General features: G+C 42.2%; 1 protein-coding gene across 1 annotated transcript in view; it reads left to right on the forward strand.

Annotated features, from left to right (window-relative positions):
* The window catches only part of LOC120915633 (indolethylamine N-methyltransferase-like), a 30,266-nt gene extending 17,374 nt beyond the window's left edge, over positions 1-12,892 (forward strand). The window contains exon 3 of the mRNA XM_040326302.1: positions 12,320-12,892. Within this exon, the coding sequence (XP_040182236.1) occupies positions 12,320-12,743 (424 nt within the window). The 3' untranslated portion in view covers positions 12,744-12,892. The remainder of the gene's footprint in view (positions 1-12,319) is intronic.
* The last annotated feature ends 1,230 nt before the right edge of the window (positions 12,893-14,122 follow it).

Below are 14,122 nucleotides of genomic sequence, written 5' to 3' on the forward strand. Positions count from 1 at the left end.
CCGGGCCACTAAGGTGGTTAATTAAGACAGTGTTTTTGAAAGGTTTAAAGATGATGAGGATGACCTGGGTGGGACCTTCACTAGGTTAAAAAATCTCATGATATCTGAAAACCATACCAAATGGGCTTATCTTGAAACAAACATCGGTCATCAGATGGTCCCCAGAAGCCTTAGGTGGGATGTAGCCCCGCAGAAGGGTGATACTGACTTGGAGGAATGGTTCAAATATTTTAACCAGGCTGGGGTGTCGTTTCTCAGATTTTTGGTGGGGAGAAAGTCCACCAAACTGTTGAAACCCGATGATGAGATCAAACTCATCAAAGATAAACTGAACCCTCTCACGGGTAGTGAGGAGTATAAGGATAAATCCCAAGGTCTCCTCAAAGCCCTTGAAAAAGAGGATAAGGATCAAAGAGTTAAGAAAAAGAAAAAATGCAACAGGGATTTGGGTGACTACCATGGCAACATTGTATTTAGTTGGCAAAAGGAACTGTTGGAGGAATTAGCCGAAGCAGCTTCCAGCGATATGGAGGTTTCCGCTCCTCAAGTGGGAGGAGCTGGTGTTTTGGGCTACTCACAGTCGCATTTTGCAGCCCCTAAGCCGGGCCCACCTAACCCCAAAATAGGGAACCACCCTCCCTACCAGTCCCCGAGAAGAGGATCTGGTGGTCATAGGGGAGGTCCCTCATATGGTTCTGGCCGTCTCCCGGTGGTTAATGGGGCCGGCCATAATCAGGAATTTGGGCCTCAATATTATGGTCCCCCATCTAGACCTAGGGGTCAGCCCCCTAGAGGTAGAAGGTGGGGACAAGGCACCCAATGGGGGAGGGGATCACACATTGATCATTTAGAGGGTTGGAGACAAGGTCCGGAGTCTGACTGGGACTCCCAGTCACCCTCCTACTATCAATCTGGGGGGTTGTCTGGATGGGATTATAATGTCCCAGTACCGAACTCCTTTTTTCCCTTGGGGGATAGAGATGGCCCTGATGGTGATTGGAGGAATAGTAGCGTTCAGTACTCCCAACCCCAATATCAAGGTGGTATGAATGGTGCATACTCCCAACAGGGTCATAATAGGCCCCCTAACTCCCGAGCCCCTGTAACGCCCAATGGTTCTGCCAGTTGGGGTTTTCACAAACCCACGCAGGGCAAAAAAAGACAGGGAGAAAGAGGAGAGGAACCGGAGGGGGGAGGCGGGCTAGAGCAGCTCAAACGACCAAAAATATAGGAATAGGACAGGGTATTTTTAATTTAAGTTCTAAAGTGCTAACTATGTCTGAGCAACAAGTTCTGGATCAGGGCCTTAAATTTGCGACACCTAAAAGTTTAGACAAATTCCATACATATATGGACATCCATAAGTTTATCAGAAAACTCAACATTAAACGATATATGGCAGGTATTCCTTCTTCTGATCAGGCCAGTCCTAGTGAATACATCCACTCTGGGTTGTCCAACGCTTCGCTTTTTAACCCTCCGGGCACCTTAGCTCCATCTCTTAAGGTGTTCCGAGATGTGTTGTTAGGGGATCTTGATAAGATGAATATTCAAAAAGCTCATCTGAAGAAAGATTTACAGGAGGGATTGGATTCCCTCTGTAATAATAAAGAGTTGGTGATTAGACCAGCGGATAAGGGGGGGGGGGGTATGTTGGTCCTAGACAGGGCTGACTACCTTAAAGAAATGTATAATATTGTTGGAGATACCAATACATATTCAATATTACCATGTGACCCTAAAGTTAGGTTAACAAGGGATCTTGAGGCCTTAGTAGCTAGAGGTTTCTATGAGGGGACCCTTACCTCCAGAGAGAGGCTATACTTGGTACCTAAAGCCCCCCGTACTCCTACCATCTATTATTTACCCAAACTACATAAAGATCCGGTCTGCCCCCCCGGGACGTCCCATCGTGAGTGGTATAGATTCTATCACGTCCAGGGTGGGCAGATATGTGGATTTTTTTCTACAGCCATTGGTGTGGGAAATACCGTCCTATGTTAAGGATTCCAGACACATTATTAACTTATTGTCGGGTATCCCCCCTAAGGCAGATATATGGATGGTGACTATTGATGTCACATCCCTCTATACTATCATTCCACATAATCTTGGTCTTGAGGCAGTGGAATATTTTTTGAGTAAGAGTTCAGGCCTTCCTGAGAGACAGATTGATTTCCTTATGTCTCTTCTTAAATTTGCGGCAGCCTCCAATTACTTTTGGTTTAAGGGGTGCTTCGATAAACAAGAGACTGGGGTCACCATGGGCGCGAAATACGCCCCGAGTTTGGCTAACCTATTTGTGGCCAGGTGGGAGGAGGATGTCATCCACTCTAGGGATATACCACAAATAGCCCTGTGGGCTAGGTATATCGATGACATCCTCCTCCTATGGGATGGCCCCTATGCTGATTTGGAGGAGTTCATGACCTCCCTGAACCAAAATCAGAGGGGGATACATCTAAAATTTGAGGCTAGCCAGTCTGAGATCCATTATCTGGACCTCAAAATCCGGATCAGAAGAGAGTAATTTACCACCTCCACTTTCTTTAAGGTGATCGACCGGAACTCGTTTATTCCAACTAGCAGTTGTCATCATAGTTCCTGGCTTAGGGCAGTGCCGAAAAGCCAGTACCTCAGGCTCCGTAGGAACTATTCCGATCCCCAGGAGTTCCTTGAACAGGCTGAGGTAGCCCTCAAAATTTACACTCGCCTGCTCGCAAAATGTGAGTACATTTTGAGGGCAGGCGAGTGTGGGCTGCCACGAGCAGGGGGGGGGCGAGCAAGGAGAGGAGAGTCCCTGCTGCTGTTTTCGCCATCGCCGCCGCCGCCGTCTGGTCCCCCCCACACTATTGCAGACAACCTTTGCTGGGTAGGAGAGGAGCCGCTGCGTTGTTCAAACCGCGGGGAACATGACAGCTTTCCATTCAATAGCTACGTTCCCCGCCGTGCGCGTCATATACAGCCCCTCCCCCCTTGTCCGGGAAACTTTGATAGACAAATCACCCATCCCATCCATGGGATGGGTGATCTGTCTATCAAAGTTTCCCAGACAAGGGGGGAAGGGGCTCTATGATGCGCACGGCGTCGGCGGGGAACGCAGCTATTGAATGGAAAGCTGTCATGTTCCCCGCGGTTTGAACAACGCGGCGGCTTGGGGCATCTGACCACAGGAGTGCAAAGGAGAATAGGCTGCTTGGATAGGTCGAACATCACGATGGGGCCTATGGGAGTGGTGGATCCGGTAAGTAAAACTGCTTTACCTCACGTGTAGCGTAGCTTTGAGAAAGCCCGCTGGGCACCTATGCATATGGTGGGCGGTGGCAGAATCACGCTGGGACTAGGTGGAACTGTGTATGCTGAGGCTTGTATTATGAAATGATTGTTTTTTACTTCTTAAATGTGAGTGGATTTTTATATGGAAATAAATACTTTTTATTAGCGATATGTTTTTTTTCCTCTTGCCTCCTATATGATTGACACCAAACTGAGAGCTGCTCAGAGCCATGTATTTATTTGGAGTGTACAGCCAGTGGGAGCGGTGCCTCTTATAGCACTACAATGCACATATAGAACTCCTGTAATTAGTGAGGTCCATTCAAGCGATGCACTGTTTTGTGACTATATATATATATATATATATATATATATACAGCCCTCAAAATTTACACTCGCCTGCTCGCAAAATGCGAGTACATTTTGAGGGCAGGCTAGTGTGGGAAGCCTGGGAGCAGGGGGGGGGGGGTGAGCAAGGAGAGGAGAGTCTGAAATAGTGTGGGGGGGGCTCTGGCTGAAATAGTGTGGGGGGGGACTCTGGCTGCAATAGTGTGGGGGGGACTTTGGCTGCAACAGTGTGGGGGGGACTCTGGCTCCAATAGTGTGGGGGGGACTCTGGCTGCAAAGTGGGGGACATTTTGCTGCCCTGGGGACACATGCTGCATTGGTAGACATGGGCAGGCTGCATTTTTGGGCACGGATGAAGTTATTGTAAATATTTATTTTTATAGGTTAATTCTGCATAAAATATTTAAGTGTCATTTCGTGAGATTTATAAGGGCGTGTCTCGGGGCGGGATTATGGGGCGGGGAATGGTAGGGGTTGGGCGGGGCAACTGGTGGCGAGTACGCCTTGAGGCCTGGCTAGTAGCTCAGGACTTGAAATTTTGAGCCCTTGGCTGAGGTATTGACGGGTCGGTTTGTCGAGAAAGGATACCAAAGGGAGTTTTTGAGGGACACTTTGGAATCTGTTAGGACAACTGTGCGAGAAGACTTGTTGATTGAAAGGGGCCCCCAGGATCGTGATCGTTTCCCAGTGGGTGTGCCTTTCGTTACTTCTTATCCTATTCAACATAGAGGTATTAAACAATTAATTAACAAACATTGGCACATTGCAAAAAATGATACGGTATTGAAGAGCATCCTACCGGATAAACCAAGGGTCATTTTCAAGGGTATATCTTCTTTACGTAGTCATATAGCACCTAATGTTATACAGTAAATCCCCCAGTCAGTACTAGGGTTTTTTTACCAACTTTCTGGCTTTTATCAGTGCAGAAGTTGTAGAGTGTGCTCCCTCAACTCTTGTACTAGTCAAAGGACTACCACCTTCACATGCACTGCCACTCAGAAAACGCACATGATAAAGCCCTTCATCACCTGTGCCACTGTGGGGGTAGTCTACATGCTGCAGTGGCCCTGTGGCCTGCAGTATGTGGGCCGGACTAAACGCCCGCTTCGGGTACGCTTGAACGAGCACATTACCAACATTACTACTGGTTTTAAGAATCACTCAGTGTCGAAGCATTATCTTTTAGCACATAATCGGGATCCATCTGGGACTTTGTTTTTGGAGATTGACAAATTTAAACCTAATTGGAGAGGAAGCTCTCTGGTGAGGGAGATATCCAAGTTAGAAATGGCTTGGATATACCGATTAAAGTCTTATATACCTCATGGTTGTTTTTTTTCTATATATAGTTTTTGGATTTTTTTGAATGTTTATAACATAAAATTCAATTATTATTTTTTTTTTAATATATCTTTTTCTTTTAATTTAACATATTATCATGTATTTAATTACATGGCGTATGGTTCATCGATTCAATATCCACTGATTGGGTGTCGCAAGGTGGGGAGGCGATTGGGCGCTCCTCCTCTTACCTTACACATTAATCTAATATTCCCCTTGTTTTTTTCCACTCTGGGGGGGGCTAATTAATTGATACATTTTTAACCAGTCACAGGTTTTTGATATTTAGTAATTATTAGTATAATATTAGCACTGTTTATGCTATTCAGTCATGAATAGTCATAGTGTAATTTTTGTATTGGTTTTTCTTCACCAATATCATTATTAATAGTTGTTGCCTGCTGTCTCTATGCCTGGGGTTCTCGGCTCTTGATTGGATAGATTGTTAGCAGCGCAGCCATTGGCTTCCACTGCTGTCAATCAAATCCAATGATACGAGCGTCGGGGCGGGGCCGAGTCCTGCATTCGACAGCTATGGATGCCAAATGCTGGACTCGGGAGCGCACCCCGCCTAGGGGGTTATCTAATGAGGGGAGGAGCCACGAGAGTCGCAGGCGGACCCCAGAAAATAGTATTCGGGGCCACTCTGTGCAAAACAAACTGCACAGTGGAGGTAAGTATGACATATTTGTTATAAAAAAAAAAAAAAACTTTAGTATCACTTTAATCTCATGCCGTGTACACACGATCAGTCCATTAGATGAAAACGGACCGACGAACCGGTGTCATAGGTTAACCGATGAAGCTGACTGATGGTCCGTCGCGCCTATACACCATCGGTTAAATAACCGATCGTGTCGGAACGTGGTGACGTAAAACACAACGACGTGCTGAAAAAAAACGAAGTTTAATGCTTCCAAGCATGCGTCGACTTGATTCTGAGCATGCGTGGATTTTTAACCGATGGTTGTGTGTACTAACGATTGGTTTTGACCTATCGGTTAGCAATCCATCGGTTAAATTTTAAAGCAAGTTGCCATTTTTTTAACCGAAGGTTAAATAACCTATGGGGCCTACACACGATCGGTTTGGACCGATGGAAACGGTCCATCAGACCGTTGTCCTCTGGTTAACCTATCGTGTGTACGAGGCCCTAGACGTCTGTTCATCTACAGGCCTCCCATGATGACATTAGCACAAGAGTTCTAGTTGCTTTTAGATGCAGCCAAGGCCTTTGATTTGGTTGAGTGGGGCTAGATTCTGCAAAGAATGCAATATTACGGTTTCAACAGATCTCTGTTGTGAATTTATTAGCTAATGAATGGACCTGTGTTCCGTTCCCTCTCTCTAGGGGGACAGGGCTGCCCACTTTCCCCACCCCTTTTGCTCTGGTGGCAGAACCCTTAGTGATGTAACCTCTTTATACATGATTTATGAATAGGCCCCTTAGTTGAGACTGTTTGTATGTATGCAGATGACATGCTTCTATATGTCAGACTTAGGCCCCCCTTTTCGAACCACTGTGCAGACCATTGAACACTTTAAGAAATTTTCTGGTCTCAAAATGAATTGGGACAAATCCTAGATCCTGCCTCTTGACAGCTTCCTGCCACCCAGTGATCAAGATCCTCTACCTCTGACAAGGGTTAGTGAGCTAAAATATCTGGGTGTGCTAGTTACTAAGCCCCCTGCAAATTATACCTCCCTCAATATTTTACTCCTTTATAATATGGCTAAAGCTAAGATTCAGACTTTCACTAGGGGTCATGGGAAGGATAAATCTGGTCAAAATGATCCTGCTACCTAAGATACTGTGCCTTTTATGGCACTCCCCTGTCTATCTACTGTACCTCTAAAACATCTTGAGGCTATACTTAGGTCCTTTGTCTGGGACTCCAATAGACTTCATTTGTCCTGGCGCACTTTAAAAAATCCTACAGGTTTGGATGGGGTTGCCTTGCCAGACTTTAGTCTGTAATACTCTGCTGCCCCTCCTCTGCCCCACTCAGAAGCAGATGTCACCCAGTTCCCCAATATCACATGATTGCACTAACCTACTGTACCATTACAAAAGGATAGGGATGGGCCCAAAACCCCCCCTGTTCGGTTCGCACCAGAACTCCCGAACAGGAAATATTTTAATCCGAACGACAAACCCCATTAAAGTCTATGTGAGCCGAACAGTAAAAATCTAAAGTGCCAATTTTGAAGGTTTATATGCAAGTAATTGGCCATAAAGAGGTATGGGGGTCTGGGTACTGCCCTGGGGGGACATTAATCAATAATTTTTTTTTTTTTTAGTGTTTTGACTGTTTTTTAGGAGCAGTGATTTTTAAATTATGCTTAAAGTGCAACAATAAAAATGAAAAATTCCTTTACATGTAGTGCCTGGGGGGTCCCATTAATGTGCCTCTAAAGTGGTACATATGTAGCATGCAAAAAACATGTTACAGCTAAAATGTGATTTCTAAATAAAAAAATAAAAATGACTCGCAGTTACAATTGCTGACAACCAGCTATTGAAAAAATAAAGAAAAAAAATGGCATGAAGTCCCTTCAGTCCATACCAGGCCCATACCACACCATAATTAAACGATGTAGGTCCCCCCAAAATCCAAACCAGACCCTTATCCGAGCATGCAGCTTGGCAGGTCAGGAAAGGGAAGGGGACAAGCGAGCCCCCCCTCCTGAACCATACCAGGCCACATGCCCTCAAAATGGCAATCTCTGCCTCCCCCAAAGCACCTTGTCCCTATGTTGATGAGGACAAGGGCCTCTTCCCAACAACCCTGTGCTGTGGTTATCGGGGTATGCTATGCAGGCAGTGGGGCTTATTCCCTACCCATTCGCCAAAAAAGCATAATAAAGTAATAACCTAAAAGAAACCGTTTTTGACAAGTCCATTATTAAAAAATTTAAAAATATTGTCCCTCGATATAAATCCTTCATCAATCACAACGCCCGACACGAAAAATAGAAAAAAAATAAAAAGCTCTTGCCTCCTGGGAGGCCTCCCCCGCTCTGTGCTTTGACAGTTTTTACATAGGCAAGGGGCGTGACATCAGAAGGGGGAGTGCCACCCGGTGATGTATTCAGGTGGCCCCGCCCCTTGCCTATAAAAGAACTGCCAAAGTGCGCAATCGGTGGGAGGCCTCCCAGGAGGCGAGAGCTTATTTTTTTCTATTTTTCGGGTGAATGGGTAGGGATACAATGTACCCTATTCACATAGGGTGGGGGACGAGCCCCACCACCCCATAGCACCCACCTCTCCATGTTGAGGGCATGTGGCCTGGTATGGTTCAGGAGAGGGGGCACTCGTTGGTCCCCTCCCCTATTCTGACCTGCTGGGCTGCATGCTTAAATAAAGGGTCTGGTATGGATTTTGTTTGTAAAATGTTATCATTGGGTGTCCCTTAAAATCTATACCAGACCCGAAGGGCCTGGCATGGACTGGGGGGGGGGGTTGGACTCCATGCCATTTTTTTATTTATTTTGTTACCAGCACTTTTTTTTATTATTCAGCTGTCAGCGGGGAAACCCATTGATAGCTGATGACTCAACGGTTGTTACAGACCCAACAGCCGGCTTCCTGATCCCACTCCTTAACAACCAGCTTACACTGCGCCATGACTGGGCAAAGCACAGTGCATTGAAGGGTGTTTGTTGGGGTGAACACCCAGCGAACACCCTGCAGGGGACCTTGAGGGACCCCTGCCAGGAGGGGCTTTACCTCGGGCTAGAGTTCAGGAGGCTGATCTGGAAGGATTCCACCACAGGAGGCAATTGGAGGAACCCTAGGCAGAGAGACAGTGACAACAAGGAGAGACAGTGAGTAGATCATAGACATGTGCATTTCGTTTCGTTACGAATTCGAATTCGGAGGAATTTTTCATTATTACAAAATTAACAAATTTAAACAAATTCGAAAAAACGCGAACAAAATTCGAATCGAACTTGAAAACAGATTCAAATCGAATTTGAAAAAATAGAAATCAATTTTCGAAAAACTACAATAAAATAGAATATAAAACAATAAAGCAATAGAATCAAAAAGAATAGAATAGAAGTTAATAGAATGTAATAAAATAGAACATGACAGGCTTCCGAAATTCGAATAGTATAAATTTGAATTCTAGAATAGATTGTAAAATAATAAAAATTTATGGAAACTAAAATATAAAAGAATAGAAAAACAATAGAACAGAATAGAATCAATTATAATATATATTATATTTTATTCTATTCTCTTGTTTTTCTTTTCTATTCCATTCTAATCTTTTCTATTCGAATTTGAATTCATTTTATACGAAATTCAAATTTCTTATTGAATGAAATCGAATTTGAATAGAAAAGATTATAAAAGATAATTTTTATATTAGAATTTGAAAAAAAGTCGATCAAATTTGAAAAATGTAATTAGATTGGAAAAAATCTACTGCATTTGAAAAAATTCTACCGCATTTGAAAAAAATCTACCGAATTAGAAAAAACTACCTCATTTGAAAAAAATCTACTAAATTAGAAAAAACTACCACATTCGATTTTTTTTTTACATATAACCATTTTCCAAAATTCGAATTTCATTTAGAATAAAATCGAATTGGAATAGAAAAGATTAGAATAGAATATATTATATTTTTTTTCTATTCTGTTCTATTGTTTTTCTATGCTTTTCTTTTCTATTATTTCCTATTCTATTCTAATCTTTTCTATTGGAATTCGATTTCATTCTATACGAATTTCGAATTTCAGGAAATGGTTATATATAGTTTTGTTTAAATGTAGTAGCATTATTTCGAATTTGATAATTTTTTTCGAATTCGGTAGATTTGTTTTCGATTGCGTTCGAATTATTTTGAATGTGGTAGAGTTTTTTCGAATACGAAATGAATCCCGAAAACGAATGTAATGAATGCAACAAACTTAACTAAACAAATTTAATTAAATAACGAATCGAAACGAAACGAAACAAATTTTTTCATCCTGAACATGTCTAGTAGATCAACACAGTGCAGGGACAGACAAGGGGAGTGACTGCCAGCTGTAGCAGTGCTCTTAAAGACAGTAGTGTGCCAAGTCTTCATCCAACCTTGCTCTGGGGAGTCTCCATGTGTGTGTCAGTTGGGAGGACTGGTAAGAGAAAGCAGCCAAGTGAACTGGGACGAGCCTCTAAGAAGAGACAGAAGGTTGTGTGAGATGCTGTTCACTCCACATTGAGAGAGACAAATTATGTGGTTTGTGGCACCATCAGTAAATGGCCTCCATCCCAAACTTGGACAGAAAGAAAGAACATTTTGGTCAGGGGGACTTTGAATGAGGCCTATCACTATATAGAGTAAGCACATATTGCTTGTATGAGTTTTTTACATAATATCCAACAAAAAAAGTATTTTTTTTGGGGGACCTTGAATGAGAGATGTATACCAAAAAGCAGTCATTGCAAAGAACATATTACTGTAACTTGTGAGATCTTATACAGCATATTCAATGACAAAAAATGCATACACAAAATTGGATATACGCAAGGCATGCTAAAAACCACATATACATATTGACGCCATGATACTTTGCCATACCATGGGATGAAGACAAGTCCTACACAACATAGGCCACTAGAAGGGCTGCATGGTTTTTAAAAGTTTTGAGTGGAACAATGTAAAAGACATATAAAATCATCTGTATGGACATCATGCATCTATGTGGATCCGACACGTTTACTCCACATTGCAACTTTACCAAGGGACTGTTCCTAGCCTGTAATGGGCTGTTGCTGAACTAACTAGAGACTGTAAGTTCCCCAAGGAGTGAACCAGCAGGAGCTGTACAAGGTCCAATGTTATCAGTGGTGTACCCCAAGGTTCAGTGCTGGGACCCTTACTTTTCAATATATTTATAAATGATATTGGGTCTGGGATCAAAAGTAACATTTCTGTCTTTGCAGATGACACCAAGCTATGCAGTGGAATAACGTCCTTGCAGGATGTCTCCAATTTACAAGCTGACCTCAATGCTCTGTCCAATTGGGCGACTGAGTGGCAGATGAGGTTTAATGTTGATAAATGTAAAGTTATGCACTTGGGGGCTAAGAATATGCATGCATCATACATACTAGGGGGAGTACAACTGGGGGGATCTGTAGTGGAGAAGGATCTGGGGGTTTTAGTTGATCATAAGCTCAATAATGGCATGCAATGCCAAGCTGCGGTTTCCAAAGCGAGCAAAGTCCTTTCTTGTATTAAGAGAGGTATGGACTCCAGAGACAGAGATATAATTTTGCCCCTGTACAAATCATTAGTAAGACCTCATCTGGAATATGCAGTTCAGTTTTGGGCACCAGTTCTCAAAAAGGATATCGGAGAACTGGAGAAAGTGCAGAGAAGAGCAACCAAACTGATAAGAGGCATGGAGGAGCTCAGCTATGAGGAAAGATTAGAAGAACTAAATCTATTCACTCTTGAGAAGAGGAGAATTAGGGGGGATATGATCAACATGTACAAATATATAAGAGGTCCATACAGTGTACTTGGTGTTGAGTTATTCACTTTACGGTCAACACTGAGGACAAGGGGGCACTCTTTACGTCTAGAGGAAAAGAGATTTCACCTCCAAATACGGAAAGGTTTTTTCACAGTAAGAGCTGTGAAAATGTGGAACAGACTCCCTCCAGAGGTGGTTCTGGCCAGCTCAGTAGATTGCTTTAAGAAAGGCCTGGATTCTTTCCTAAATGTACATAAAATAACTGAGTACTAAGATTTGTAGGTAAAGTTGATCCAGGGTAAATCCGATTGCCTCTCGGGGGATCAGGAAGGAATTTTTTCCCCTGCTGTAGCAAATTGGATCATGCTCTGCTGGGGTTTTTTGCCTTCCTCTGGATCAACTGTGGGTATGGAGTTGGGTGTATGGGATTGTATTGTGTTTTTTATTTTGTTTGTTTATTTTTTTGAGGTTGAACTGGATGGACTTGTGTCTTTTTTCGACCTGACTAACTATGTAACTATGTAACCAAGTTTGTGCAGGTGGAAGGAAGAAGAGGAATCTGTAAATAGGGAGGAAGTTGTCCCTGGTTTTAATTGTTGGATATTTTCACGTTGGGTATCACATAATCCCTTACCTTACCCCATCCAAGTTATCACCCCCTAATAAAATAACAAAAAAACAAGCCAAAGGTCTGATCACTGTGTCTGAATACAAGGAAATGTTGTGTGACTGGCTGTGCAGTAGTGGGGAACCCTGACATCAGCAACAAATTACAGTCTAACTGAATGTTGGCAGAATTGCTCATCACACCACATGACTGTATATTGAAATCTTTCCTGTAATGTCCATATTATGTATTTGTTTTTTCTTTCAGAGATCAACTTCAGGAGAAAGAAATGCGCCTAAGGTCGTCCATCAAGCAGATTTTGAAATGTGATTTTGAAGAGGAAAACATAACTTCCCCGGTGCTACTACCACTTGCTGATTGTATTATCAGTGCGTGGATACTGGAAGTTATCAGTAAAAATGAAGATGAATACATGAGGAATCTGGAGAAGATAATAAATCTGCTAAAACCCGGAGGCCAACTGTTACTTATTGGTTTATTAGATACAACTTACTGGACTGCTGGAACAGAACGGTTCCATAGTTTTAAATGTAATGAGGAGTTTGTGAAAAACGCCTTTGGTAAGGTGGGTTTAGTCATTGATTACTGTGCAGTGCAGAGGAGACGCAATGTCAGCGATCTCATTGATTATAAAGCTGTTATATTCATTGTAGGATGCAAAGGGGAGTAGATGATTGGAGCCAAATAGAATTATGTAATGACCTACTAATGGCAGTCAGAAATCACAGCAGTTGCGCTAAAGTCAGTAATGTTATTTTGCAATAATCTGTGTTAAATTGTGTTATCAAATATCGCTATCTTAATAAAGATCGTTCAGAATATAAATGTGTGTTGACTTGGAACAATATTGTAAACCTTTTATGTATACAACATATCTTTATTGATAACCAACGCATTTCAGGACATTTACTGTGTCCCTTTTATCAGAATATGGATAAAGATATATAAAAATGCAATATCAGCTCCAGTGTATGGATAATATTTTAGAAAACATAAAAAAACATAACATAAAACTTAAAAAATTAACATTATCAGGTTAAATACCCAAACATTATTAAAAGTGTATGATGAGAACAAATATAAAAGAGATTACATTGATAAGTGTTGTACAGTAGACATGTGCACAGAAAAAAAAATTTGTTTTTTTTTGTTCTGTTTCGTATCGTTCCGTAGGTTCGTTTCCGTTTGTTTTTCGTAAGACGCCCGTTTTCCTGTTCGTTCCCATTCGTTTTTCGTACGACGAGACTTTTTCGTATTCCGATCGTTTCGTATTTGCGTTACCGTTTTATTTTCGTACTTGCGGGATGGTTCGTTATTCTGTTTAATTCATGTTGGTTACTTGTTAGACAATAATTTTCGTGAATTTTCGTCAATGATTTGCATTCTGTGTTTTGGATTCCTTTTTCAGTTCGTGTTTTCGGTCGTGTGTTCGTGTGACATCTATGACAATTTGTTGTGGATGTCATGTGGGCATGCGACTGAAAATATGAACAGAAAAAGGATTTTCGTCATTTTGTACTTTCGTAAATATATTGCGGGATTTGCGGCACTTTCAACACGCGGCTCATCCATATTAACTATTGTTAAGCCCCATACACTTGGTCAGACTTTTTTAACAACAAACATAAAAACTATCGTTTTCCGTTCGTTCTCAGAAAATTTGTTCGTTTTTAAACTCCATCAGAAAACCATTTTTGGGTTCAAAAGTCTGGCCAACTGATCTCCCTTCAGATGAAAATCCACAGAAAAGTTTATTTGGCTTTACTGTACTACTCAGCACAAAAGAGAAGCTGCTTCACTAACTACACTCACTGCCCATTCAAAAAAACGAAAATTACATCTGTGGCAAGGGATTTGCATTCTGTGTTTTGGGTCCTTTTTCTTTTGGTGTTTTCGGTCGTGTGTTCGTGTGACATCTGTGGCAAAAGATTTGCATTCTGTTGAATCCAAAATACGAACAGAAAAAAGGAATTCAAAATACAGGGTGCGGGTCTTTTGTTGTGGATGTCATATGAGCATACGACTGAGGGTGCGAACAGAGAAGGGATT

Source organism: Rana temporaria, chromosome 10 (assembly GCF_905171775.1).
Source record: "Rana temporaria chromosome 10, aRanTem1.1, whole genome shotgun sequence".
Lineage (NCBI taxonomy): Eukaryota > Metazoa > Chordata > Amphibia > Anura > Ranidae > Rana > Rana temporaria.